This window comes from Macaca nemestrina, chromosome 4, assembly GCF_043159975.1.
Source record: "Macaca nemestrina isolate mMacNem1 chromosome 4, mMacNem.hap1, whole genome shotgun sequence".
NCBI lineage: Eukaryota > Metazoa > Chordata > Mammalia > Primates > Cercopithecidae > Macaca > Macaca nemestrina.
The window spans coordinates 109,234,526-109,260,562 of record NC_092128.1 but is presented as its reverse complement, the minus strand read 5'-3'; the positions used below and the strand labels follow the sequence as shown (position 1 = coordinate 109,260,562).

The window sequence follows — 26,037 nt, the reverse complement described above, 5'->3', positions numbered from 1 at the left end:
CATGGCTAGTGTAGTTATAACATTTAAATCTGGGCTATTTTGTACTTGAAGTCAGAAGTTGGCAGTAGAGTTTTAATCTTTTTTTTTTTTTAACTTTAGGAGGATAAATACATAGTTCAGATTGTGCAGCATAGGTATATGAAGAATGTGGTAGTGCTGAGAAAAACTGAGGACCAAGATAAGAGACAAGACTTATAACTAGATTATATAGATAATTGTTTCAATATCTTTTTATTCTTTCCTTGCCTACCAGAAAATAAAAACAAAAGCATCTCAACATCTCAATGCAATGTCCTGAGAGATTAGTATTTGGATATTTTAAATTGCCAGAGAGGTATAAAAATGTGGCAATTGTCATCTTCTTTCCTTAGTTGATATCTATTGATCATATGCTAGGTGGAGGGCATTGTGCTGTGTACATAAACTGCAGTAACTCACTTTATCCTCACAGGAACTCTTGAAGTGCAGGTAGTTTGCTTTTTATTCTATAGATGAAGAAATTGAGGCTCAGGAGGTAAATGACTTGTCCAAGATCTTACTACTATAGCGTTAAAATTGGGTAGAATCTAACTCTACAGAACCACCAGAAAGCTTCCAGGGAGGCAAGGAGGTTTGCTGAAGTGTGTGATCTTGATGAGGTTACTTTACCTTCTTGACCATCCTTTTCTCACCTGTTAAATGGAGGTGATAATATCTGTCTTTCAGGATGGTTGTGGGAATTAGACATGGCATAAGAAATGTGCCTAACATGGTACTTGGCACACAGTAGATGCTCACTAAACCATGATGGTTATTATCACCATGCACACTTCCATCCCAACTCTGTGACTGCTGGTAGCTGGCTCAGTGGTGGCCCTATTAGCCTAGAACCCTGGGATCACATTATTGCAGTGTGGTTCATCCGTACTGTAATTTATGTGAAATAGATCATATGTGGGTACTAACGGTATCACATTACTGACATTTTACTACTATGGTTAATGGTTAAGTACCATTTTTTCCCGTCTTAAGAGTAAACCTTTAAGAATATAAGCCATTTCCACAGCAGGAGGCAAAATGGTTTGGATAAGAGTCCTTGAGTAGGATAACAGAAAGGGAAGTATTAGGAGGTCTGGATTACAATTTCCTTTAGCCCTGAATGGTGTGAACCACTGTTCTTTGGTAAATGAGGTGAAAATGGCATTAAGGTTAAAGAAATATGTATGGCTGTACATTTCTTAGAAACCAAATGTTTGTAACTCTTTCACTTACAACTCAGATTCTCAAAAATAGCACAAAAGTTATTCCTATTCACATAGGCTATTGATTTATTCTGTTAAATGAAAAATAATAATAACATAATGAAGATTAAGCTTCTTGGACAATCACCAACACATGAAGAGATTCTCTATACATAGGGCTTTTGGTACATTATGTTTTCTTTCAGATTACATTGTTAAAAATAGATTGTAGTTTGTGCCTGGCATCCATATTTTAACTTCACTTGCAACTCTTGTATTCTCACAGGACTCCCTGACCCTCTGGTACTTTTCGCCAAAGTCTTCCATGATCTCTGTGGTATGGTAATTGGAGAGCTGATGTCATGATATTGGGAAATGAAGCCAATGTTTGTGTGTCATTTTCTGGGTGTTTTCTGCCAGGGGCAGTTGACTTAGATGCAAGGAATTAATGATTGACTTCTTGGTCTTAATTTCATATGGAATTTTGTTTAATAATTGAGATTAAACACCTGTATGAGAACCTATATCGAATGACAAGCCAGGAAGAAAGGGAAGAGAAAAAAAGGGAAATCCTTTTTTACTTTCAGTATTGTCTGTATCTTCAGTTGATCATATACTGTGGTCTTAGAATTTAGCACATCGTTCTTTTTTCAGTCTCTTAATTGATTGAAAAAACAATGACCTGAACATTGAAGATCTGTTTTCATAGTGGAGGAGAGTTGTGAGATAATTCTTTCCTGGATCTAAGTATCTCTCTTTATCCACCTGTTATCATTTTGATTCAGCTATATGGGTTACAGTAGTGGGATCTTTTTGTGTGTGTGCCCAGGAGTGATTTGGTTTCATCTCTTAGTGTGAGTCTCAATAGAAATGGTGACAACTGGCATTCTTCAAGGTGTTTTTACTTGAGGGTCTAGGTATGTATGGTTTTCTGTTCTGTTATAGATAGTTCAGCATAAATCTTTGTAATATATTAATTCTTCTGTTCTGCATTGAATTTTTTTCTAACATACTATTATGAAACTTTCCTTAAAGACCTTTGTAGTGCACAGAACCTCCAAGATTCTGCAGTTTAGATTTTACTGTATTTGCTTTATTACATATCTGTTCATCTATTCCTTCTTTTGGGAGGGATGTAACAACTCTTTCCCCACTCAGTACCATGGACTCAGGTTTTTGTTGTTAGGAGTGGAATTTGAATGTTTTTGTTGTTTTGTCCATTAGCCATTCTTTTCAATTTCACTTCATGTATCAGGTCTTCTCCGTAATTTGCTGATGTAAAGCATTGTAAAGTCAGTTTTACTTTAATGTGTCTGCTTCGTAGCACAGCCCTGAAGCTGTTGAAGTGCTGTGATTTCCAAATGTATTTTCAGTGATAAGTGGTCATACTGACAGAATGTCCAAACTTATTGAAAAGTCTGTGGGCATTACATCCAGTTGATTATAAAATACTAATATCTGGTGACTAAAGGGCCAGAATCTCTTGGGAACAAGACACTACCTATCATAAAGGGCCCTCAATGTGTTTTCATAAATGAATATAAGACAATGAAAGGTATTTGTTCTTATTTTTAAATTGCTTGACAGACTTTTTTGTTTGTTTCTTTAAGAATCATAGAAGCTAAGATCTGTGGGATGTCACCTTATTTAACTTCAGTAAAGAAATCTGGGTAACATTTAGCCAATGGACATTTGGGAACCAATAAGGGGATAAGAAATGGGGGGAAAAGGCAGTGCAAGTTCTGTGTACCGCAGAGCTTTAGCCCTCGCAGTAGCGCTACAAATTCAAGAGAGGGCCTGGGGCACCCTGACTGCGTGCAGCAGAATCACCAGAGAGCCCTCACTTCTGTTCTTGCCAACTGCAGTGTGCTTTGAATCTAAGCATCTCTGAATTCTTATATTCTTCCCCTTCCCCCCACCTTTCCCCTTCCCTTTCCCGCTCTTCTTCCCCCTTCCTCCTCCCCCTCCCTCTCCCCCTCCTTCTTTTGATATAGGGTCTTGCTCTTTGCCCAGGCTTTAGTGCAGTGGCATAATCATGCCTTACTGCAACCTCAACCTCCTGGGCCAAAGCGATCCTCCCACCTCAGCCTTCTAAGTAGCTGGGACTACAGGCGTGCACTACCACGCCTGGCTAATTTTTTAGTTTTTTGTAAAGATATGGTCTCCCTAGGTTGCCCAGGCTGGTATCGAATTGGGCTTAAGAAATCCTCCCACCTTGGCCTCCCAAAGTGCTGGGATTGCAGGCATGAACCACCATACCCGACCCTGACTTATATTTTCTCGTGTGACTTACAGTTGGGAAAAAGAAGACTTCAGATTCCTACTTCTCTTGCCTTCCACTTAAGTGACTTTAGTCAAGTTACTTAACCCCTCTGAGCTTCCTTGCCTCTCTAAAATAACCATGGGGTTGTTGTGGTGAAAAGCGATATTTAGGATACTGCGTCACAGCATAGTAATGTTCATTAAATGGGAGCTATTATTAATATTAGTATTATATTTAGTTACAGTGAGAAAAATGAAAATTCTGTTTTATAAAAGTAATTGAAAGAAAATTTGGGGAAGATGTAAATAAGGGCTTGCTGAATGATTCTGAGGAGATTGATACCTTTTATAATTGCATTTTTCAGTAAAATCTATAAACATACATGACAGAGGTACAAGTAATAAGAATATTGATTTAATGTTGTCTCATAGGTCTGAATACACAGATAAATAGTGGGATAAACTAGTTGGTAATTATTGGAGGATGGTTTTTTCTTTAAACAAAATTTTGATTTTTATCCTTTGTAATCTAATATCCATTAGGGTTTTAAGCAATTTTTTTTTTTTTTAATGAAATGAAGAGGTTGTTTTCTCTTATGTTATGCACACCATTTCTGGCTTAAGGGGCTTATGGTCATGATTATTGCTGCTCTTTCCACCCTCATCCGTACCTCCTCAGAAGCTAAATTTTCCTACACTGTACTATTTTTTGTTTAACACCTGTTCCTGTTTTTCTCATAGCATGTGGTATTTTAATTATCTCTCTTTTTTTTTTTTTTTTTTGAGATGGAGTTTTGCTCTGTTGCCTAGGCTGGAGTACAGTGGTGCGATCTCAGCTCACTGCAGTCTCCGCCTCCCAGGTTCAAGCAGTTCTCTGCCTCAGCCTCCCAAGTAGCTGGGATTATGGGCACCTGCCACCACACCTGGCTAATATTTGTATTTTTAGTAGCGACGGGGTTTCACCATCTTGGCCAAGCTGGTCTTGAACTTCTGACCTCATGATCCACCTGCCTTGGCCTCCCAAAGTGCTGGGATTACAAACGTGAGCCTCCGTACCTGGGCTAATTATTTCTTTAAATATGCAGACTCATAGTCTCCTTTAAGTCAGGGTCAGGTCTTAGTCATCTTGATGCATCTAGAAGAGTGTCTCATGTGTAATTGGTACTCAGTTACTCTTTTTTTTTTTTTTCTGAGGCAGAGTCTCGCTCTGTCACCCAGGCTAGTGTGCAGTGGCAGGATCTCAGCTTACTACAGCCTCTGCCTCCTGGGTGCTCGCAGGTTCAAGTGATTCTCCTGCCTCAACCTCCCAAGTAGCTGGGGCTACCGGTGCATGTCACCACTCCCAGCTAATTTTTGTATTTTTAGTAGAGACAGAGTTTTACCATGGTGGCCAGGCTGGTCTCGAACTCATGACCTCAAGTGATCTGTCCGCCTCGGCCTCCCAAAGTGCTGGGATTATAGGCATGAGCCACTGCACCCAGCCTCAGTCACTCTTCATTGAATTAAGTTGTAACCCTCAGAGATTATTAGACCCAAGGTATGAGAAAGTTCTTTCATATTAATTTTTATACCAATCCTATGGCATTCATTCTGAAACTGATAGTGTGTAAGCTATCGAGAGCCAGACACTGTTGATCTATTTGTGACTCTCCTGCTGACTCCATTGCCCTGGGCAATGTAAGGTTGATGTATAAAACATGTATAACACCATGTATATGTGAAACATGTATAACAACATGTATATGTGAAAATTTTGTGGTTAGAAGATTCTGGGAATGTGGTGGCAGTGGCAACATAATTTTTCAACTACCTGAGTCCTCTCATAAAAGCAGAACAACTTGGTCACAGAACCAAAAACCCACAGACAACATTTACAACAAAACTTAGTGACAAAGGTAGTCCTAAGAGCCCCAAGACACAAATTAATGGGAAAATAAAACACTGATAGCTGCAGGGTGGTATCAGCATCTCTGTGAGAGAAATCAGAGGGGAGCAAGTGGCTATCTAGCAGACTTGAGGCCAGGGGAACTCCAAGATAGCCAGTTGGCATTCATGGAAAGGCCAGCAGGCTGCTCTGAGAACAGTGGGTCCAGGACCTGCAGTTAGGTGTGAGAGGCTAGGCAGCCCAGCTACCCCTGGGAACTCACTGTGGAGCAGCCAGGCCTCCTTTCTTCTGCTGGGAGCAGAAGAAAGCCTGAACAAGACAGGGACAATAGAAACAAAAGAAACAGGTGCAGATAACACCCAGGAGGAGCTGAGCCAGGAATTCTCAGAAAGCAAGCTGCCATATTTTTCAGACCAAATGGAAACAGCAGAAGAGGGAGCTCTAAGAGTTCAATAATGGTCATTTCCCCTAAAAAGTGAGCAAGGTCAAATCCATAATAAGTTTTAAGAAAAAGGGAATAAGAAGCAGACATACCAGAAAGACACACCTACACAATAGATTACAACTGTAATTTCCTGTTTCAGAAGGAGCTACAAGACATCTTTAAAAAGTGATGTAAGAAATCAGAATTTGAAAATCTCAAATTAGGTGGCAGGCTTCAGGAAGAATTTATAAATAAAAGCTCATTTCAGAATTGAAAACTGAACCTGAAGGAAGACAAGAACAAATAGACACAAAGATAATGTTGGTAAGAGGAATAGAAGGGGAGCAGGAGGAAAATTGTAAAAATCACGAAGCAATAAGGACAAAAAGATTTAAGGTTAAGTGATAAATACTAAAGACAGGCAAAGATGATTCATAAATAAAGAGTCCCTGAGGAAAAAATAAGAGAATGGGACAAATGCTATAGACAATGTCAAGAAAAATTTCATGAAAATGCAAAGAAACAGAAGTTGAAATTATAAATTAAAACAGCAAACTCTGTATCTGAAAATAGTGACCCATAAAGAGCACCACCAAGATACGTTCTAATGAAATTACTGGACTTCAAAGACAAAGAGGGAAACTTGGGTGTCTAGACCTGCACTGTCAAACGTGGTAACCATTAGCCACTGTAGCTGTTAAGTCTTTGTGGTATGGCTAGTGTGGATTGATTTATGCCACATACAGAATTCCAAAGACAGTCTAGAAATAAAAAGTAAAGTATCTCATTAATCACTTTTTATATTATTACATGTTGAAATAATATTTTAGGTATGTTATGTATTATTAAAATTTCACCTCTTTTTTGAACTCTTTTATCGTGGTATATTAGTCCATTCTTGTGTTGCTATAAAGAAATTCCTGAGACTGGGTAATTTATAAAGAAAAGAGGTTTAATTCTCACGGTCCTGCAGGCTGTACAGTAAGCATGATGCTGGCATCTGCTTGACTTCCGGAGAGGCCTCAGGAAACTTCAATCATGGTGGAAGACAAAGTGGGAGAAGGCACCTCACATGGCAAGGGCAGGAGCAAGAGGCAGGGGTTGATGCCACACACTTTTAAACCACTAGATCTTGTGAGAACTCACTGTCATGAGGACAGTACCAAGAGGATTGTGCTAAAACATTCATGAGAAATGACCATTCATGTGAAATTCATTTCTGTGATCTAATCACCTCCCACCAAGCCCCTCCTCTGACATTGGGGATTACAGTTCAACATGAGATTTGGGCAGGGACACACATCCACGCTATAGCACGTGGCGACTGGGAAATTTTAAATTGCATATGTCATTTGTGTTTTGACCCACGTTATATTTCCACGGGGCAGCTGATCAAGAACTCTAGCCTCCCTTTTGGATGAGGACTGCATATAGAATCGTATTTATCTCATCCTCATTCTGGATCTAGAAGACCTTGCTGAATAGAATTTTCCTGTGAATATAGTCCTTTTGAAACTCTCTTTCTTACTCTACTAGAATCTCTGTCTTTTTTCTTGAGTTATTTCTAGCATGTCTAGGAATGCTTTATCCTCCTGAATAAAGCAGAATGCAAAAGTCCTTCCACCTCCATCAGGAGGAGGAAGGCTGTGCCTCAGGTGTCATGCCCACTGTAGTGTAAGACCATCATCTCGGTGAACATAGCACCTCCTTGCAGGGCCCGCGAGCCGAACCTCAGCTGGCTGTCTAGATGACCTTGATCTGAAGTAAAGCCACTGTCTTTTGTGGCTACCTTTAGGAACTCTGCCTGCATTTTTCACTACAAAACAACAAAACAAAACCAAAAACCCTCTCCAGCTTTTGCTTCCTGTTTTCATATATTTCCTCTCCAGCAGAATTTATGTTTATTTTCTTTGTGATTTATCTTTTCCAGATAATCAGGTTAAAAATGAGCTTCTGTAGTATTAGACCTGACAGCCACCTGTATTCAAACTGAGTCTCCTTTAGGAGAACAAAATACTTTCATTTAAATTAGTAGAGTCATTTTTATGTGGAATAGAATAGAATTTTAGTGAAAGTAAATAAACTGAAACTTCCATTCGTTGGCTGAAAATTCGAAATATAAAGTCTATAATTACTTGAATATATTTTACAAAGTCAGTCCATAAGCTTTTATATATTTTATGTGTATTTTTACAAGAATACATATTGTCATTCAACATTTTTCTCTCTCAATCTATATGAAGAATATTCCTTATACCTTCATGCTCATTTTGACACCACTGTCTGCAGCCAGCCCTTCTGTGACTCAGCATTAATATAAAAAATAAACAGAATCTTGTTAAATCTAAAAGCAATTATGTTTTGCTGCATTAGTAAAGACTAATGGAAAAACAATACACCACGATTTATTCTAAAATATCTTACTTTGTGGCAGAATAGCTGCAGACATTTCCCTAAATCAGCAGCTCACTTTAGAATTGAGTTCTTTTTTACATGATATCATTACTAGTGGGTATTAATGGAGACAAATTGCTGAGTGGGAGAGTACTCAAAACCAGATAAACGGACATTATTTTGGAATTCTTAACTTGAGAATCATGCTGAGTATTACTATAATTGCAATTTTGTTTTCTATAAGAGATTTTTATTGATATTAGGGAATTACTTTAACAAAAAGATAATTTAGTTTCAGTTTTATCCAAATGTTGATTACTTGCTTACCTGTGCATCTGGAAGTCTTGACAATATTATTTTCATGTACCACATCTTTTCTTTATAAATAACATTTTTGTCAGCTTGTAATTTAGCCACTGCATATAGTCCATGTCCAAATTATTCTCAGTTAGCAAAATTTGGCAAGGTTTAGTATTTAACAAGTAAGCATTTATTACAACACCTGGAATTGAGAAGTGAAACAGATATGTGATCTGCAGTTTTTCTTTGTTTTGTTTTAGAACACATTGGAGTTTCTATCATGTTCTTAGTTAGAGAACAGGTAATTTTCTGTCTTACTCATACAAGCTATTGTGGACTGGGGAGTTGGGATGTAGAGGAGGAAAGATTTGGGTAGGATTTTTTGTAGCTTCTCTGTTCTGTATCTTGGAGCTCATCCTCAAAAACCAAGGCCTTTGATGTATATTTGGTTACCTTTAGGAGAAATACCGGCAGTGTCTGTCAGTGAGACTAGGCAGCCTGTTTGGCATCCCAAGTGGGGAGAATACCTCCTTCTCCCACCATTTCTTTTATGATTAGATGTTTTCCCTTGCGTGTCTATGGCAGACAAGCACAGCAAAGCCTGTGATTCCTGTGAGAATCTCTGATTCTCTGCTCTTCACCCAAGATGCTGGTAAGGGAACTATATGTGTAGCATTTCAAAAATGAAATGTGATTTAGTAAAACAGAGCACAAGCCTGGAGATTAGTAACCTCAGGAGTAATGACAACCAAAACCTCTTGTTAATATGCCGTATGTCTTCTAAAATGTGAAGCTGCCACCTCTTTCATCACTGGATCCTCTGTGGCCCCATACTGTTTAATATCATCTGTACATTCCAGCTCTCCCCTGCCCCCTACTTCACTGCCCACATGCATACACAGCACTGTGAGCTTCTCTAGAATCTTCCCCAGCCTGGTTACGCTAGAAACACTGTCTGCACATGTGGTGGAGGTTGAGATGGTTTTCCATATAAGCTCTTTTGTGAACATTTATCACATTACCACTTTACCAAAACTATTCTTAAGTACCTGGATAAACACATTCGGTTCAAGCCCACAGAGGTTAAGGAAAAAATGTGTTCGTGGCAGAACTGGGACCAGAGCACCTGCCCTTGGACTTCCATTGTATGGTACTTTAATTGAGGACAAGGCAGACGAAATAATGTCTTTTTGTAAATTTATGTTGCTAACTATTATATCTTTTTGGTCATCCACAATTTTATTTTGATGCAAACGTTAAATTGTTATAACAGCTGTGTAAGGAGGATCATTAAAGGTCAGCAAAGACAAGGAACACTAAGTGATCTGCAAGGGAAAGAGGAGGACAAAGGAAAGTTCAGTGTTTCATCTGTATTCTGGATTTTATTTCTACTGTCATTCCTTTCTCTTATAGATGGGAAAAGTTAAAATGACTTGTTCAAGTTCAATTTAGTAGAAGTTATAACCCAAATTTCCTTATTCAGCATTCAATATTGGTTCCAGTATGATACACTGAGGTCTCCTAATTGGGAAAAGAGTGTGGAAATTAACTAAATCTGCAGCTAATACCACAGAACCATGGAGATGATCTGAATGAAGAAACTCTTAGAAAATGTGGTGGGTCCGAATGAGAGTTTACTCCCAAATGAATCTGTTAAGTGTAAAGTATGGTTTCTGGAAGGATCTCTGTAATACCACCACTGTATCAGTTAGATTCTGCTTGAAACAAGCCACTCCCAAACTCAGTCTCTTAAAACAATGATCTTTTATATTTTATAGCAGTTAATAATTAGAATCATATAATAATAATATGTGTACTTCTAAGCTTTCTGTCAGATCTTTGGGGTCCAGTGCAATTAAAGTCATGTGCTTCTTAAGTGATGCAATATGTCTTCTAGATTTTAAAAGGGCTATTTTTTAAAAGGAAAGAGAAATTTATTATTTTTCTCTAACCTTTATTTCACTTAAGAAATAGTGACGTTTCATCATAATCTGTATTTATGCATCTTTCTTTTACTTCAAGTTCTTTAAATAATATCCCTGTTCTCCAAAATAGTGTTTTATAATTACAGATAACATTCTTTGTGACCTTTGTACTACTGTAATGCCCCAATTGAGAAAAACAAACTCAGGAATTTAAAAAAAAGTATTACTGTTACCAATAATGGTTTCCATTTCTTTCTATGGGTTTCAAAGTGTCTTCATGTCGTCTATGTCCTTTTAAACCACCTGAGCACAGTGTCACCCGTGACCATTCATGCTGCTTGTTATTGTTGGATTCATTTTTGTTTGTGATGGGAATTTGCAAGTTTACTTTTCCACATATTCTTTTCCAGGACTGATCATGGTGAAGCACTTGCAGTGCTGAGTCATCAAAGTATGTTCAACGGTGTCCCCTTTATGTTAGCTTTTAAAAAGGGGTCCACTAGCATTCCCAGTTAGTGTGTCCCTCCAGATAGATGTGTGCTGCCGTTTGCTCCTGTTAATGGTGGCTCCTGTATCCCTTTTGTTTGCAGTGTCTCAGTTTGAAACTGAATTCTACGTCAGTGGACTTGCACCTCTCTGTGATCAGCTTGTTGTACTTTCCTATGTAAAGGAGATTTCAGAAAAAACGGTAATTATTTTCTCCCCAAATGCAAAGGCACGTGGGGGTTCACTTCTTTAGCATTACACCCAGATCAGGTTGTTCATCAGTGGCGTACGCTATAATCTGAGCAGAACTTTCTGACCTATAAAATAAGGTTGGCAGAGATTACCCTTTAGACCTGACATATTTACTTTCCGAAACTCTACTCATTGCCTGCCTTTGTTCCTATTGCTAAGCGAAAAAAAGAGTAATTTTTTTTTCCTCTTTTTTCAGTCTCTCTTGGTATATTAGTCAAAAGGAATGAAGGATTCCTCTTGCTGAAAGGGGAAGAAACTAAGCTGACACTGTGCATTAGCAGAAATGACAGCAATGAAGTTGATCGGCAGCAACCACAGGGGTCCCTGTGGTCAGAGGGAATTACAGAAAGGGCATTTCATTATTTTCGTTGGTCCAGACATATTTGTTTACTTCCCAGTGGCCTGGTGATTCTAAGTAGCTTGATTATGGCTTTGAAATGGATTGTTGTGAAATCTCAGTTATCAGTGCAAATAATGGTACATCAAAATCTGTGGCTAATAAAAAGCAGCAGATGATCTAAATTTTGTTGTGCGTGTCTTTGGAATAAGCTTATATATTGCCCAGCGGAGGGGTATCCACACCCAGTCTCTCTTCAAAGCTGAGGATGGCCCCATTCCGAGCTTGTCTTTATTATGAGAATCCAGGGGTCCTGCCAGCACAAGAATAGGGGTGGCTTCAAGGCACAAACAAGGAGAGTGTACTGTAAAGGATTTTCTTTTGGATACTGTATATAAAAGAAATTGTAATTGATTCTCTAGTCCTTTACAGTAAGTAGGCAAGTGGGCTATCCTTGTTTGTATCTTTTTTTTTTTCAAATGGAGAGAAATAAAATGGGGGAGAAAAACCCTGGGAGCCCTGGTTTTGAAGTGGTAGCTGCTCTTGAGCATTTCTCTGAGCAAGCACTTGCATTAGGAAGCCATCACTATAGTAACCTGAAGCTCTGGGTGCCCATGTTGCTAGGCAATGAAATGCTATAGACTTAAGTGAACACTCAGACCTACTAAAATCGATAGGGTTGGCTTCTAGCCCGTTGCAGGACATCAGTTTGCTATTATTTTATTTATTTTTTGAAAATAAAGAAAAGCAGTGGCTCCTGGGGGAGTAAATACAGTGCTTTTTGAGGAGGAATGCAGGAAGGATTGAGAATGTGATTGGAAGAAATAAAGAAAGAAGCAGTAAAATGAAAAAGGAGAAGCCTAATAAACAACTGAGCAAAGAAAGAAAGGAAACCTTTGTTAATAAAAGAGTATTTGAAGGGAATAAATGCCGAAGACAGGCCAACCTCATAGAGCACATAGAAAATGGATTTTTCTAGATGAAGAAGTGAGGGTTTGGGAGATAATTGGAAAATGTGTGTGCCAGTTTATGTAGATACTCATTTTATAGACCACTAAAGTACACCTTAAATCCTTAAACACAGAATAAACTAATAAAATTAAGGCAAAAGGAGCAAAGAGGTAAGCTCCCCTTCCCCCTTTATTTTTTCATACTGAAAAGATGGTTTAGTGACATTGAATAAAATTTGTTTTATATCATTCCGTATTATCCCCCAAATATTATCCCCCAGATATCCACGTGATACCTTTCACATACATGCATGTCTTCACATAGTTGGAGGGATAGTCATATGCTACTCTGCATTGCCCTGTTTCCATGGGCATTATTCCATTCTGCCTGCGTATGTCTGTGTACTGTCCACCATCATTGTGTTTAGTGGTTCTGTACTGTTCCAAATCTGCTTGGTACACTTTAATTTATTAAGGTGTTCTCCCAGTATTTTACTTTTCTTTCATTCGTTGATAAAGCACATGTGTGTTATAAATTGTGCTGGGCACTAGGGATCAAAGATCAACAAAACCAGATTTCTGCTCTTAGGGAGTTCACAGGCAAGGGCTGTTTGGCCAGGGAACAAAAGTATAAAATGAGATTCATATTGCTGATGCTTTTCTTATACATATAAAAGAGCCTTTTCTATGGTCTAGTGAAGTGATTTTCTTTTTATTTTGTTCAAAATATTTTTTTTAATTTGGCTATTCTGATTTTGATATTTTTATTGTTACAGTGGTCAATTTTTAAATATATTTCAGTTTTCTCCACTTTTTTTCAGTTGTTTCAAAGTTTAGCAATTTATAATTTCTCCACAGATCTGATAGGTTTTTCTTCACTAGTTGATCTTTTATAGTTGCTATTTTATTTTTGGAAAGTTTTCTGATTGTAAGTTTCCTGAGGCCTTTCCTGCCAAGCGGAACTGTGAGTCAATTAAACCTCTTTCCTTTATAAACTACCCAGTCTTGGGTATTTCTTCATAGGAGTGTGAGAAGAAACTAATATGTATGGCTAACTAGAATTAATTTGTGTAACATATAGAAATGTAATTTAAATTAATGTTTCTCTCTTTTCCCCCACTAGGAAAGAGAATACTGTGCCAGGCCTAGACTGGACATCATCCAGCCACTTTCTGAGACTTGTGAAGAGATCTCTTCTGATGCTTTGACAGTCAGAGGCTTTCAGGAGAATGAATGTAGAGATTATCATTTAGGTAAGAGATATCAAAGATCTGGCTAATATGATTTTTTTGTGTTTTTTTTTTTTCCCCTTCCTACTTGCACTAAATGGAATTTAAATTAAGGTGCTGAAAGAATCTTAAGAGAATACCTGGGTAGACCTCGTATGCTGAAAACAAGGACATTTGGATGCAGAGATGTTGCAGAACTTGCATAAGCTCCTATAGCAAAAGGGAAGACTAGAGTTCAGACCAGGACCGGGGGGAGGATTGGGCTCCTTGTTTTTTGTTCTTGTGTTTTTTCTATTGTCCTGACTATTTAATGTGACACATAATTTAATGTCAAGCCGCATGGCTCCATGGTTGTCATATCTCTTCCATTTTACGTGTCAGGAAAGTTCGCTCTGGGATGGCAGAGAGGTTCTTTCTTGTTTGTAACTGAGTGCTCAGAGCCTGAACGACTTCTGGCACATTCTAGGTATTCGGTCAATATTTGTTGAGTGGATGGAGGAATACACTTAGTCACTGCTCATAAATACAAGGAGAACCATTAATATTTAGTCATACCAGAGACGTCTGTGTTTGGCTATTATCATACCTTTGTAAACTATATTAATTAAAATAGAACAGTTAAGCTTTGTAGGAATGCTGTACTGCTTTAAACACAGTTGTCATTTTTTGAGAATATTTTCAGTTCTCATTGTGGCCAAAGGAAATGAAGAAATATTCTATATATATTTAAACTTTCTTATATGAAGACCCTAATCTGTTGAAAAATGTAAGAGTATATTCTAGACTTGGCAAAAAGCAACTGTGATTCACAACTGAAAGTGTCCAATCGAGGTATTTGGCTCAGAGCAAACTCTGCTGCACACTTAGAAACCCTTCAGAGCAGGTTTTATAATTGAATTCTGCAGGAAACCCTCAGATTGGCATTGTGCACAACATGCTGAAATGATAGATTATGTCCCTAGGGCTTGGGCGTCTGTCATTTATGCCTTAGGTGGCCTTGACCTTGATGAAGAGGAAACATTTATCGCCGACTGTGGGGTGTAATTGTTCTGTAAAAATAGAACAGTGCTGTAAATGGCCATAAATAAAATTTATATACAGTAGATGAATTCTAATATGCAATAGACATGGAGAATTTTTAACACTTTTTCAGCTGAAGTCAGAGTGTTAATGTATTAAATGTAGAATTTTAAACTCACCTTATTTTTTTTCAAGTTTTTTAGTATGTCATTGCCTCCCTTCCTGTCCCTCTCCTTCTCTCCCTTGCTTTTTTATCAAGTATTTTTACACTTAAATATTTTTAAAAGCACTGAAATATGCTTCTGTCATTCTTTACCCTGTCTCCCACACTTACCTTCCAACAGAGCCAAACACACAACAAAGATAGACACATTTTCTGTTCCTTCTTGGGCTGGGTAACCTAACCAGGTCCTCTGAAACCATTGCCAGATTTTCTGCTGTTGAGTCACCAAGTCGTTCCTCTCTTTTCTCACCTATAGAGTACTCTGAAGGGGAATCACTTTTTTACATCGTGAGTCCGAGAGATGTTGTAGTGGCCAAGGAACGGGACCAAGATGATCACATTGACTGGCTCCTTGAGAAGAAGAAATATGAAGTACCCTTGATTTTATTTCTTTGAAAGTATTGACTCATCTACAGCATAGAAAGGATAAAATATTTTTGTAATAAATCTTTTATGTAGTCAAAGTAGAGTATCCCTAGCCAAAAATATGTAGGAAGTTAATAACTTTCCAGTATCCCCTTCAGAAATTAGAGAACCAAAAGATTGCAATGGATTAACTGGCTTTACTGCTAAGTGGGGGAGCAGTTGGGAGTGGAAGGAGGAGGTGAGTTAGATCTAGACTGTTGGAAGTTTTATTTTTTGATTTTGTTCAAGGAAATTAAAATAGAGCTAGTATTTCAGAGGTGTCTATTTGGATTTAATGAAATCATTTATTTTGTGCTTATCACATTGATACTCACTTAAGATGATTTGAACTACCAGTTTGGATAGAATGATGATGTCCACTTCATTGAGTTCTGGCTTAGATTAATTTGAATAGATAATGCCCAATATCGTTTAAAAAAAAAAAAAGAAAAAACCATTTTTCAACTTTAATAGCTACTAAGTTATGTTATGTAGATGGGCTTATATACTAATTTAAAACAGCATCAACAATAAATAGTCTACGTATTTGTTGCACTAAGTTTGTAACCATCTGAAAGGATTTGGAAAAAAGAATTTTTTTCATTTATAAACCATTTAAAGTCCAAGTATTGATAGCTAGTTCATAACCCAGTTATTACCATGTTACTTTAAATCCAGTAGTTTCTCAGAGAAGTAATTGTATGTTTTACACATTTATGTTAATGTAGTATTTGTAAACTTTCCAAAATTAAAACAAAATCAGAGATTTTTCAAAAACTTAGTTTTAGATATACATAAACATATGCATATAATTCACTTTTTTATTGAAGCATAAGGGGGAATGCTCCTTTATCAATAGTGTCATAAAGATTTAGAAAACAGCTGCCTTTTTATATATGGAGACTAGGAGACTGTTGTTGTATTTTGATTTGTGTCTGAAATGTGATTCCAGTGTCCTAATGAGGAAATGAATTCAAATGGAAGTAGGAGAAGTCTTCATTTTGGTTGACTGCTTTTGAGTTTGAATTCAGTGAGGTTCATTCAACCATAGTATTAAGAATTCCAGTGCTTCAAGCAAAAGCCATGGGAAAATGGAGCTTTATTCGTGTAGTGCAGAATTCTAAACCATAATAACTGTAGTGTTTATAACCTCAATATCTTTTCTCTCCCACCTTCTCCCATTTTCCCTCCCTCCTTTTCTGCTTTTTTTTTTTTAAATCATCCTTATGTTTGGAATATAGGAAGCATTGATGGCAGCTGAAATTAGTCAAAAAAATATTAAAAGACATAAGATTCTGGTAAGTGTGCAATTTGTTGTTTGAAACATAACTTTATCTTTCAGTAAGTTATAGTGAGACTGAAAATAATTTGAAAAGAACAGGTTTTTCCTATCTTTTGAGAATTTATTTTAAACTAATTCCCTAACCTATGAGGTCAAAATATTTTATTTTATCGAATCAGTTTCTGCTTGTAAACAAGAGACTTGAACGCTTGCTAGAAGGCAAGTTTAGGTAATTTGGAAACTGTATGTGTGAAAAACACTTTAAATACAGAGCTTTCTAGTTATGTGTATGAAAGTTTCTCTAAATCATAGGTAAAAATCACATTATCACAAAATTTATCAAAAGAGAGGTTTCATAAAACTGCATTGCTTTGGTGTTTCCATAATAACAGACTCAGTTGATTTTGTTATGGAAACTAATCTAGAACATCAAATACATTTTTAATACATTTTGGACTCAGGGAAAATAGAGCGACTGAAAGCCCCTTTCTTTGCTAACTGTGACAGTGAATGTGCAGATGGAGAGCAGAGAGGAGCTCATATCCTTCACATGTGAAGGGTCCTTGGAGACCATCTAGCCTAGTTCCCTTGTTTACAGGTGAAAACTGGAGGCTTAGTGTTTTATGGCTATTTGGGTTTCGGCACAGATTCTTTCTGCCTACATTTTCCCTACCGTAAACTTCTCTGTAAAACTCCACACTAAAGCCTGAATTGCCAAAGAGTGCAGAAGCAAAATAATTTAGGAATAACAGGAGAAAAGAAAACCAGAGCATCTTAAAAAAAAAAAAAAAATCCAGCCAAAATTGTGGAGAATAAGCAAGGATTCTCTAGAATTGGAAGAGAATGCATTCCGGCCCTTAGAGTAGTTAATATATGCGAAGATGCAGAGATGTGAAACAGCTTGGCCTGCTTGGTTATGTGGGCAGTTGAGGGCTTTTATTTTATTTTTATTTTTATTTATTTTTGAGACGGAGTTTCACTCTTGTTGCCTAGGCTGGAGTGCAATGGCGCAGTCTCGGCTCACTGCAACCTCTGCCTCCTGGGTTCAAGTGATTCTCCTGCCTCAGCCTCCCAAATAGCTGGGATTAAAGGCATGCGCCACCACGCCTGGCTAATTTTGTATTTTTAGTAGATACAGGGTTTCTCCATGTTGGTCAGGCTGGTCTCAAACTCCCGACCTCAGGTAATCCTCCTGCCTCAGCTTCCCAAAGTGCTGGGATTACAGACGTGAACCACTGCACCCAGCAGTTGAGGGGTTTACTACACGGTAGCAAAGACCAGATCCTGAAGTGCCATTCATAATTGAGAGCTTGGTTCTCTCTTGGAACATCTAGAAGTCAATTTAAGCTTTCAGACATCAGATTTCCCCATTAGAAAGATTCTCTGATGGAGATGGGGCCAGAGGAGGGCCAGCTGAGATGGAGATCAATCAGAAGGCTTCCTAATCCGGTGGAAAGTGATGAGACTTACACACAATCAGGAGGATTGGAGAGGTGAAGATAGATGGAAGATACAGTAAATTTGAATCTTTGGGATATGGTGACTGATGCTGTGTGGATGAAAGAATAGGAATAAAAATCAAGACTGACTCCCAGGCTTTGGGCTTGGGACTCTGGTTTGGTGCTGCTGTTCACTGATTGATAGAGATACCCTGTGGAAGGAGGAGCAGGATTGGGAGAATTGATGAGTCCTGTTTTAAACACATTAGTTTTAGGTGTCTGTGGGACATCATAGTGGAGCCCAGGAAAGAAATTTGGACTCAGAAATAGATTTGGGATAATTATCAGCAAACAAGTGTTACACAAGCTTGGATCAGCCCACATGGGGTGAGTGTTATGAACAGAGGACCATGAATGGAACCATCAGGAATGCCGTCATTCAAGGGATGATGCATACATAGTAGATTTGGAAGAGCCAGAGCAAGGTCATTTCATGGGAGCTGAGAGAGGAGAGAACTCCAGGGTAGAGTTAAATACTTGAGTAGTGGAGGTAAGTAGGTCAGAAGGTTAAGACAAAGTCAGCTGGTCAGTTGTACACTGGATTTGGTAATATGAAAGTAGTGAATTTTCTGTATATGTATTATTTATTCTCAACATGTTATAGGGAATGAAAAGTGAATAGGAGATTATAAAGATAGACTATCAGGTTAGCTGTGAAGGGGAAGAGGGTGAAGGCTGTAGCTGGGGGCTATGGCATCGTGGGATGATGGTAGTTTTTGGGTATTTTGTGTAAGAGAGGCAATTAAACATGCTTATGCTGAGGGAAAAGAGGTAAAATAGAGTTGACATAAAAGGTTGATGTAAAAGGAGGAGGAGGAGTGCAGGATAAGCTCCACAGTGGAGAAGCATGGACACGAGGATTGACTCTGAAAAGGAGACGTTCTTTCTCTGAACCTTGATGGAAAGATCCTATATAGAATTGTTATGTGTGATCTGTTTCCAGAAAAATAAGGAAGTTAGACACTCTTTCTTCACTTGATGTCTCATATAGTAGTTATTAAAGTAAAAATTTAATAAACTAAAAATGATGGGTATTTTCCTTCACTGTTGAAATGGGCATGTCCTATACGTTAGTCCTATACATTAGTTATGAACAGATTTTTTTCTCTTAGCATGATGTAATTTCATACCAGACATGCAGAGAAGGAATGGGCTGCTGCCACTTTTTTTTGCCATACAAGAAGGTGTTTCACATGCACCTTTTTGTATGTAAAGTAAAAATTAAAATCCAACTTTTGTTATATAGAGAGAGTTTAAGCTTCTGGTGAAATACTTTTAGGTGCAAATAGTATATGAGAAGATTAGTCATAGGGAGCTCAAGCAAGAACTGTCCTCCCATGCCTCTGGTGATGTTGGCCACCCAAATCCTTTCAGAACGGAGGTAGAATAAGTGAATAAACATGAATACTCTGAAGCCAGTCACTTCCCTGCTCTCAGCCCAGTTTCTTCTCCTGTAAACAGATAGGTTTGAATCACAGGTTTTTCAGAGTTCAGTTTTACTTCAGTATCAACTTTAATATTTCCTATTTCCCTTTAATATGATAGTCATTATTTCATTTTTCTTATACCATCTTTTCAGACTTGGGGTAGAAGAAGCAGGTAGCTTGCATTCTATAGATGAAGACACAGGAAACAGAATTTTATATCCATTGACAATGTGGAACTGTTGGATCATGTTTCTAATATCGAATACCACCTTTATGAAAAAATCTCTTAAAGGGGGCAGATTAGGAAGCTTTAAAATACTAACATTATTTACTTTTTTTAGTGACCTGTGAATTGTAAAATGTATGAAAATACAAATACATTTAAATATGAATATGCTTAAGAAGCAAGCATAATAATTACATAAAGCAAGATAAAAGTATAAACAGGTTATAGTCAGTAGTGCCAATAGGATCCTAATGTGCTGTGTGCAGAAACTGAGACTGAACTTTTTAGTTATTCCGGTTAAATTTTGACATTTCTTCATTTGACTTTCCCTAGGATATTGGCTTGGCATATATAAATCATCTGGTGGAGAGAGGAGACTATGACATAGCAGCGCGGTAATGATGACATTTTCAATTATTTTTAATATAAATAGAATTGAGCGTTGCTAACAATACAAATAAGCCATTCTTTGAAGTTGACATTTTATTTTTGTACATCTTTCTAACAAGGGTAATTTTTGAATATTATTTTTGAATATTAATGATTTCAGGTATATTATTTTCCCAACTATTTCATTTTTACCAGAGGAGAATTGTTTTTCTCATTATTTAATGAGAAAGGTATCAAGAACCATGAAGGGTCTCAGATTTTACCTATTTATGTCTAACAAGTTAGCTTGTCATTTCCCTGGTTGCTGGCAGAAGACAAGAGACTCCCAGGGCAGATCTAAAGGACTCTCTGAGCAATAGTACCAGCCAAGGTACTACTACAACAATAGCAGTCAACCAGAGTGTCAACATTTGCCGCGGTCCCCAAGCCCCAGTTCCCACAATGCAACAGAGGGTGGACATGCAGATCCTGCCCATGCAGTGGGCTGTGATACGGGAGAGAACCCCTGAGCTTAGGGTATCTGAATCTTTTCTAGTGACCAGGAACCCCATGTATTAGTACATTCTCACGCTGTTAGTAAAGACATACTCGATACTGGGTAATTTATAAAGGAAAGAGGTTTAATTGACTCACAGTTCAGCATGGCTAGGGATTACTTACAATCAGAAAACTTACAATCATGGCAGAAGGGGAAGCAAACGTGTCCTTCACAAGGCAGGCATGAAGGAGAAGAACGAGAGCCCAGTGAAGGGGGAAGCCCCTTATAATACCATCAGAACTCGGGAGAACTAACTCACTATCATGAAAACACAATGGGGGAAACTGTCCCCATGATTCAGTTTTCTCCACCTGGTCCCTCCCATGACATGTGGGGATTAATGCTAACTACAATTCAATTTGGTGGGGACACAGCCAAAGCCTATCTCCCTGCCTGCCCTTTGTCCCAGAAGGCATCATTTTACCTTGGTTATACTGGGCAGTAAGAAACCTTCCCTTTCCTCTGGAGGGAGACACTATTTGTATCCTCTCATTTCTAGAGCTGTTTGCTTTGTAAGCATCCTTGGAAGATAGTCCAGAACAAAGTGCCTCAGTTTATGATTCAAAGAAAATTTTCCCAACCAGAGGATGACAATTAAATAGAAGTGACCAGACCACAGCATCCTGGGTTGCAGAGGTCTGTGATGGGCAGAACATGTAAACGTTATGCAGTGGTGTGCAAGTCTGTGTGAGTGGTTCCCACTGGAACTGGGCAGTGCCCACTGCGTGACTGCATGGCAGCCCTGGAAGAGTGGCCTCAAACCTGCTTCTGGTCCCCTGAGGTTATTTAAGAAAATGTGTTTCTTTGATATGTAAAGTAAGGTTTCATTCATACATAATCAGTCCTCCAGGTTATATAGTAGGATAGGATTCTAATTTTCTGAAGTCTGATTTTGTAGTGCATAATTTAAAGCCATTCAGAAAGGATCTGGCACTTTGGGGTATGACGAGTTTTCTTCAAGGCAAGAAAGGTCCCCCAAAACCAGCAGTGCTCATCTGGATAAACGGGAAACTTAGAACAGGCAGATAGTTGGGAAAGCCCCTAGTTGTAGTCTTCTGAAAATGATTCATCTTTATTTATAAGCTTTTTATATTAACTTTTATAAGTTGTGTTAACTTATGTATGCAACCAAATGAGTAACAGTAATACCTTTATGTTCATTGGTACTTGAGATAGAAATTCATCAAAACTCTGAGAAGAGGCCGGGCGCGGTGGCTCACGCCTGTAATCCCAGCACTTTGGGAGGCCGAGGCGGGCGGATCACAAGGTCAGGAGATCGAGACCACGGTGAAACCCCGTCTCTACTAAAAATACAAAAAATTAGCCGGGCGCGGTGGCGGGCGCCTGTAGTCCCAGCTACTCAGGAGGCTGAGGCAGGAGAATGGCGTAAACCCAGGAGGCGGAGCTTGCAGTGAGCCGAGATCGCGCCACTGCACTCCAGCCTGGGCGACAGAGCGAGACTCCGTCTCAAAAAAAAAAACAAAACAAAACAAAAAAAAAACTCTGAGAAGAGAGAGTTCTCTAAACCTCTGGGGAAAATGTCCATTTATTCTGTCTCTGTTTTTGTTTTTGTTTTTGTTTTTTGCTTTCTTTCTCCCTGGGATGTTTTTACTGCCAGCAAATGCCAGAAAATTCTTGGGAAAAATGCAGCACTCTGGGAATATGAAGTTTATAAATTTAAAGAAATTGGACAGCTTAAGGTAAGCAAAGCCTTATTTTTAACTCTCAGTTTCTGCAAGTAGTATATTAATAATGCAATGGAAACAAAGATAATAGTACTCAGCTCTTTATTGGGAAGTGATTATTATCTCAGATGGAAAGAAAAATCAAACTTTTAGAGATCAGTTTCAAAATATAAGCCTGGTGTAAAAAATATACATATATATAAGATTATATTACATATACAATGTGTTCACTTATTTCTTTCCAGTTCTGTGTTTAGACGAAGTTTTCATGCTCTTTTTAATGACTTTTGAAATAGGTGGAATCTCATCCAGTAGGTTATAAAGCATAAGACTTTTTTTAGATTTACTGAATAATTAATGTATTTTTCAAATAATATTTTACATGCTGAAAGATGGAAAAAATTGACCGCCTAGCTCTAATGAATAATTTTGATGTTTTAAATCTTTCAACTTGGTGCACAACATCCTAATCAATCAATAAAGTATTCCTATGTTTGTTTTAAACATTTAAAACATGTTCAGTATTTGTGGACCTTTTGAACGCTCTCTTGGAGTTATAAATATGCTTTAAAAATTCCCAGTTACTCAGCTTGTCCACCGTGTGACTCCTCCTCTGTCTGCCCTGTAAATGTTACACTTCTCATTGGATTTATTGGGCTATTCTGGAGGACTTTATCCAGTCCTGCCTCCCTGTTTACTTTAATGGCTGTGTAACTCGGACCTCTTTTTTGAATATCATGTCATGGCCATTTCTCCTTGTATATACTGCTGATAATGATAATTCAAGTTAATATAAATCCATTTCCTTCCCAAATTCAGTCCTTTTCCATTTAATCTGTTTATGATACACAATATACCCATTCCCCAGGGCGCAAAGCCACTGTTCTTGATTAGAACTTATTACACCCCTCCTCATTCTGTTTAATCTCCACTTCTTGTCAGTTTTATCATGTCAATACCAGTCGGGTCTCTTCCCCTGTGGTACCATTGCCTTCACTCTTGCCTGAGCCATTGCAAATGCCTTCTGATAGATCTGTGGGCAGCCCTAGCCCAGAGTTATCTGCATAAAAAATAAGTCTTGACTCTCACTTCCCTAATACCTGTTGCTTCCCTCCTGCCTGTAGAATAAAATCGGAATTCCTCTCATGATCCCACCTCCCCTTCCTCTCCAGCCTCATCTCCCTTCAGTGATGCCATGTCGCATCTCTGGGCCCCTCTGACCTCCCTGCACACAGATGCATGTTCATGGCTCTGCACCTTTGCTCATGCTATTCCCCCTGCCAGATGTCCTGCCCCTCTCTTATTTTTTCCTGAGAAACCCTGGGCTTTAGTAGGCAAGGTTCTCCTCTGCTGCTGCAGCACTATGCCGACCCTTCTCTTGTAACACTTACCACACAATACAGTTATTGTCTGTTTAATTGTCTGCATATCTTTCTTCTAGGACTTGTGAGCTCCTTGGGGATCGTGACCCTCTCTGTCTGTCCCCAGTATAAAGCATGATGATTGGATCATAGGGCATTATAGTGACAGTATTTGGAAATGGACTTTTAAAACAGCACTGAAAATATCTGAAGAACCCAAGATGTATTTTTCCTAATTTCAAAAGATGATTATGCATTGGTAAAGGTTGATAAACTCCAGTTGAAGGAAAGAAAGATGAATAGATTACCTATACTCCTTAATTACTTAAGAAGTTGACTTTTTTCATCTCTGTGACTTTATCCCTCCTATTATTTAGATTTCTATTAACTCATCAGGAAGAACAGAGAGATAAAGATTAACCGAGGCAACTTTTAAGTTCATTCATACATGTATACTTTTGAAAATATATTATAATTTGTTGTTAGAAAGTAGTGTTCATTTAAATCCTCCTCAGAACATTTTTTTCAGAGTACTGTATTGCCTCACATTTTTAAAGTAAAAATATACTTTATGTTTTCTGCATAATTGGAATGCAGTTTTGTTTTGCCATTTTTTAAAGGATTTTTTTTCCTTTTCCTTACCTAGGCTATTAGTCCTTATTTGCCAAGAGGCGATCCAGTTCTGAAACCGCTTATCTATGAAATGATCTTACATGAATTTTTGGAGAGTGATTATGAGGTATGGTATTGTGATGTGATCATATTTACTTGTTCTCGATGGGAAATATTAGGAAATCTAGAAAGGAATACAATGGAGCAATGTCTGTAAAGGAAACAGATTTGTAGTTTGCATGTGGCAGGTGAAACTGAGCTAGAGAAACTCCAGTGATAACTCACGTTTATGTAGACAGTGAAAACACTTAGTCCTTGTGCATTTTAAGGAATTCCTTAATGTTATCTTCTTTCTAGAACTAAAGAAAAAGAGCTAAGTACTATTTTGTGGATTTCATAAATACAATAGCAGCTGCTGTTCCATCTTTGATATCATCCCAGGAGAAAGAGAATTATGAGTGTTCTGTGAAAATGATGGAGAAAAGTACAAACTTTCTTTACAAATGCTAAAGTATATTATAATTTGCCTATTTTTAAAGTAATGTAATTTAAGCATTTAAAAAAATTTATTGTTTTTATGATTCTGTTACAGTTCTTGCACATGCTCGAACTCTTACTTTTTCATGAAACTTTTAAAAATCCTGTATCATCAAAGTTATCTTGTTAATTTCATATCTAGAACACTTTTTACTGAGATGGAAAGAAACAAGCGTGACTTAACCTTAGAGATTGTAGATGTTTTCTCATGAATGTTTTAGGATGTCTGTCTGGTCAGTACTGTTAAGGAGGTTGTAAATAATTTGTTTTTATTTTCATAAGCTCTTATATAATTCATATTTTACCTTCCCTTATTCTCAGCTTAATATTTAATTTTGAATTAAATTGTCACATAATCATTCAAATAGCTGTGTTCCCTAACAACACTTTTGATCACATATGTGGAGAGAAATTTTGTGTTGCTAAGCAGAGCACTGAAGGTCGGATTACAAAAAACAAACTGTACTTCTCTGGAATATTGACTTGTCAATTTTTTTTTTTCTCCCTAAAAAGATTTGAAGTAGTATTGGAGGTAAAGGTGCTTCATGACTTCTTTTTATGGGGTTTCTAGTCATATGCCTGTAGCTTTGCCTATTAATTTACAACCCAGCAGAGTTATATTAAACAGTTAAGCTTTGTTTAATATTAACGACAAATGTGTAAGTATGTTAAAAATGGGATGATTTCCATGGCATTTCGTTTCATGAGTACTTTCTAGACTTTTACTTACTATAATAGGCACCGAGGTTTTCTATAACTTTGCTCATTCAATCATAACAGGTCCCTAGTACCTGTGTCCTCTAATTAATAATAATGGCCACAGGATAGATTTTATAAATATTTCTTGGGTAGCACATTTATTCAAGGGTACACAAAGCCAGTTAAACAGAGAGACGCCTGACATGAAATATGATAGATGTTTATTTCAGTTTATGGTGGGGTCATCATGCTTTTATCACACAAGATGTTTGGTCATTTTGTCTTATTTTGTGTTTGAAGTTGGCAGCACCATGAGGCCCTTGCATGATAGTGAAAAGAAAAAAATGGAGCCAAACTTTCTTCTTTCCCTGAGCATTGTTATGAATGGTCTAGAGGCTACTGTGAGCTGCTGGTATTGGGGTAGAAATCTTTTCAGACTATTTTATCTTATGTAGTCTTAAGAAAACAG

The 26,037-nt window shown here is 37.8% G+C and overlaps 1 protein-coding gene across 2 annotated transcripts in view; it reads left to right on the top strand.

Moving 5' to 3' along the window:
• Positions 1-26,037, top strand: part of LOC105497763 (VPS41 subunit of HOPS complex) — a 207,955-nt gene that overhangs the window by 144,558 nt on the left and 37,360 nt on the right. For both annotated transcript variants that reach the window (XM_011769100.3, XM_071095062.1), the window contains exons 11-17: positions 11,001-11,098; positions 13,559-13,688; positions 15,164-15,279; positions 16,554-16,610; positions 20,080-20,141; positions 22,293-22,374; positions 24,367-24,459. In XM_011769100.3, the coding sequence (XP_011767402.1) occupies positions 11,001-11,098; positions 13,559-13,688; positions 15,164-15,279; positions 16,554-16,610; positions 20,080-20,141; positions 22,293-22,374; positions 24,367-24,459 (638 nt within the window). The remainder of the gene's footprint in view (positions 1-11,000; positions 11,099-13,558; positions 13,689-15,163; positions 15,280-16,553; positions 16,611-20,079; positions 20,142-22,292; positions 22,375-24,366; positions 24,460-26,037) is intronic.